This window comes from Mizuhopecten yessoensis, unplaced genomic scaffold (genome assembly GCF_002113885.1).
Source record: "Mizuhopecten yessoensis strain PY_sf001 unplaced genomic scaffold, ASM211388v2 hete_36119092, whole genome shotgun sequence".
Taxonomy (NCBI): domain Eukaryota; kingdom Metazoa; phylum Mollusca; class Bivalvia; order Pectinida; family Pectinidae; genus Mizuhopecten; species Mizuhopecten yessoensis.
The window spans coordinates 1-2993 of NW_018484225.1; the positions used below are offsets into that span (position 1 = coordinate 1).

The 2993-nt window shown below is 44.1% G+C and overlaps 1 protein-coding gene across 1 annotated transcript; it reads right to left on the reverse strand.

Moving 5' to 3' along the window:
* Positions 1-35: 35 nt before the first annotated feature.
* Positions 36-2725, reverse strand: LOC110444416 (the record flags this gene model as incomplete). The annotated part of the gene is made up of 3 exons (XM_021488795.1): positions 2491-2725; positions 363-2040; positions 36-135 (listed from the first exon to the last, which is right to left on the reverse strand). Coding segments are annotated over exons 2-3 (1679 nt in total), but the record flags the coding sequence as incomplete, so codon positions are not given.
* Positions 2726-2993: the final 268 nt, after the last annotated feature.

Here is a 2993-nt window from a genome sequence, read left to right on the forward strand (position 1 = left end):
GACAAAGATTGTGGTATATGACATGGACTACTTACGGTTGTACATCTGTTTCAGGTGCTGCCTCCTCTGACTCTTGCGGGATGGGAACCTCCTCATCATCTTCCTCCTCCATCTTCATCACTGGATCAAAATGACCTATACAGTAAACAAAATGTTCTGCTTTTAGCAAGTCAAAATGACTTACATGAAACAAACAAAATAGCACATATTAAAACAAAACTGATGACCAACACTGTCAACAAATTAGTGGTATCTAAGTCAAGTGAACTGTTTAATCACAAAATGTGTACCATATACACAAAAAATAGAAGTCAATTTAACATTATGTGATGGATATGCAATGATTTGAAAGTACAACTCACCTAAACTTCCTCTGCTGCTCATGCCCAGCTGGAGTGACCTGGGGGTGACAGGTGCAGACTTGGGAGTGACTGGCTTGTACATACTCCAGAACAGACCTGATCCACTGCGAATAGGACTGAGCATGGGAGGGGGCGTGTACGGTGGGGGAGTATTACCTCTCCCCTCTATATGAGGGTTGATGCGGGGAGACCTGAGCCTGCTCTGGAAGCCACAGTTATTCATGTGAGGAGGTATAAACAGTGGAGCTGGCCGATGCTTCCTTTTCAACTTGATGGGACTAGATAAACTATTTGGATTTCTAAACAGTCCGGCACCATCTGATTTTGAAAACGGGCTGCCCCAGTATTCTTCCGATTTTGATTTCATTCTCCACAGTGAGTCCTCTGTACGACTCCGTGGTCGCATGAATGTGTGATCCTCACTATTGGCCCGCATGAGGTTGTAGTCGTCACCCGATTTACTCCGCATGCGAGGCCGTGCGTGACTGTCTGTTTTGACATGAGGGCCACTGGACGGTGTGTGTTTGACATATGTTATAGGTGTTGATCCCTTAGACCCAATATTATGCTGATTACCTGAAGAAAAAGACTTCTTCAAAAGTTCTACTTCACTACCTACTGAAAGTCTTCGTTTAAGTTCTTGGTGTCGATTCTGAATTGATTTGGTTTCAGATTTTGTATTTAAACTATTGTCTATGTTGAGCTGTTGTTGAACTGAATCTCCAGGAAGTCCTAAGATGCCCTCAAAATGCCCTCCTGGGTTGAGATGACCCCCCATGCTGCCTGGCAAACTGCCTTCTATGTTGTTACCACTGAAAGAGTCTATGGTTGGGAATGAAAACGGATTACTGTCAGCTGCCTTGGATTCTGTATGCAATGACCTATTAGACAATTGTTCCATGATCTCCTGTTTGAGCCGTTCTGCAGCACTATCCAGATCTATGGTGGCACCTGCACCACTGTGTAGACTACTTGGAGCATGTGACACCACGAAGCTGTTGGACATTGAGGTGTTGTCCAGCGTGGGTGTGACCACTAGGTTGTTCTCCTCCTTGATGGTGGAGGGAAGTGTTGACATGTTGGGCTGGCCACCAAGGGGAGACAGACCTGCTATACCCCCGACTAGGCCAGCTGACGTTGTTGTGTGGCTGCGGAACACAGTCCCCACTGGGTCCTGTATACCATCTATGCCATTGAGTAACTGAGCAACAGAGAGTTCGGGATTGTCTGCAGCAGTTGTGACAAGTGTAACCTGACCAGCAGAGAGATGGCTTGGTGACACAAAAGATGTCTGTGTTTGTGGCAGCACATCCTGATGAGGATTGGAAGTCTGAAGTGTGAACTGTGGGATTTGAGCAATAGCGGATTGGAGGTTTGACTGTATTGACATGGAGCTGAGACTGACAGGGGGCGGAGAGTGTAGTTGCTGTAACACACACTGTTGTTGCTGCTGCTGTTGTTGTTGAGAGGTCATACTGAGCTGCTCTGCAAGCTGACCTATGTCCATCTGCTGGATAATGTCACGAGGACCCTGCTGCTGCTGACGGGCCAGCTGCTGAAGGTGATGCTGTGCAGACATGCGAGAGGGGATGTCCTGGATCTGCTGGGGAGGGGACTGGAACTGGTAGTCCAGGGATTCCACAGACACCTGTCTTTGTAGCAGGGGAGACTGTGGCACCTACAACATTGAAGCCATTATAATATAATGTGACAAGAATAAATTGAACTTTCATTTTTTGTAAAACATTAGGAACGAGCAGTTAATTGTAGGTAAGGAAGTCATCAAAATAAATTCTGATGATATTAGCAGCAACATCACGCTTTAATTCTCTAAAGAGAATATTCTCATACTTTATCAATAATGAAGTTTAGAAAAGAAATCCCTAGACAGATGCTAACATGCATATGAACAAAATTAAACATTTTCTATGTGACCTCTGGACTATAAAGGTATATATTATAAACTATTACTATTATTATTGAGATTGGCTTATTGAAACAATTAACAGACATGATCTTTCAAGTATGTATCTTGCCCAAATTCAAAACATACTCTCCCAAGGAATCCATGGGAGATTTATTCCCTTGCCATGGGGACCCAGTGGGAACCCTGAATTAGTAAACATGCCTGGGGAGATTGTGGTACAGAGCCTGATTGGCTGTGTTGTTGGTGCTGTTGTAGAATGTCCTGGAACTGCTGCTGTTGCTGCTGAAGCTGACTTTGTTGCTGTTGCTGCTTGAGATGCTGGTCCTCCAGTTGTTTGAGCTTGGTCTGCTGTATCTGTTGCTCAAGATGGTGAGTTAGCTGCTGTTTTTCTATCTGTAACTGTTGGATCTGTTGTTGTAACACTAACTGCTGCTTCTGAAATTAAAGAAATTACCAGAAATTAACAGTGATCCTAATGTTCTGGTCAATTTATCATCCTGCTTTCACATTATACACGGAAAATTGAAGAAAGGAAAATTTATCATCCAGTGAGTGTTTTGGCAATAGTATAAGACTCTTTCATGCACAGTGGTGTAGGATAACGAAATACCACCCGAGGGGTTTTGCCAAATTTGAAAATCCTGAGGGTGGAATTTCCCTACACCCTTGGGCATGGATGAGTATTTTTCTCTCATTCCAGCCAC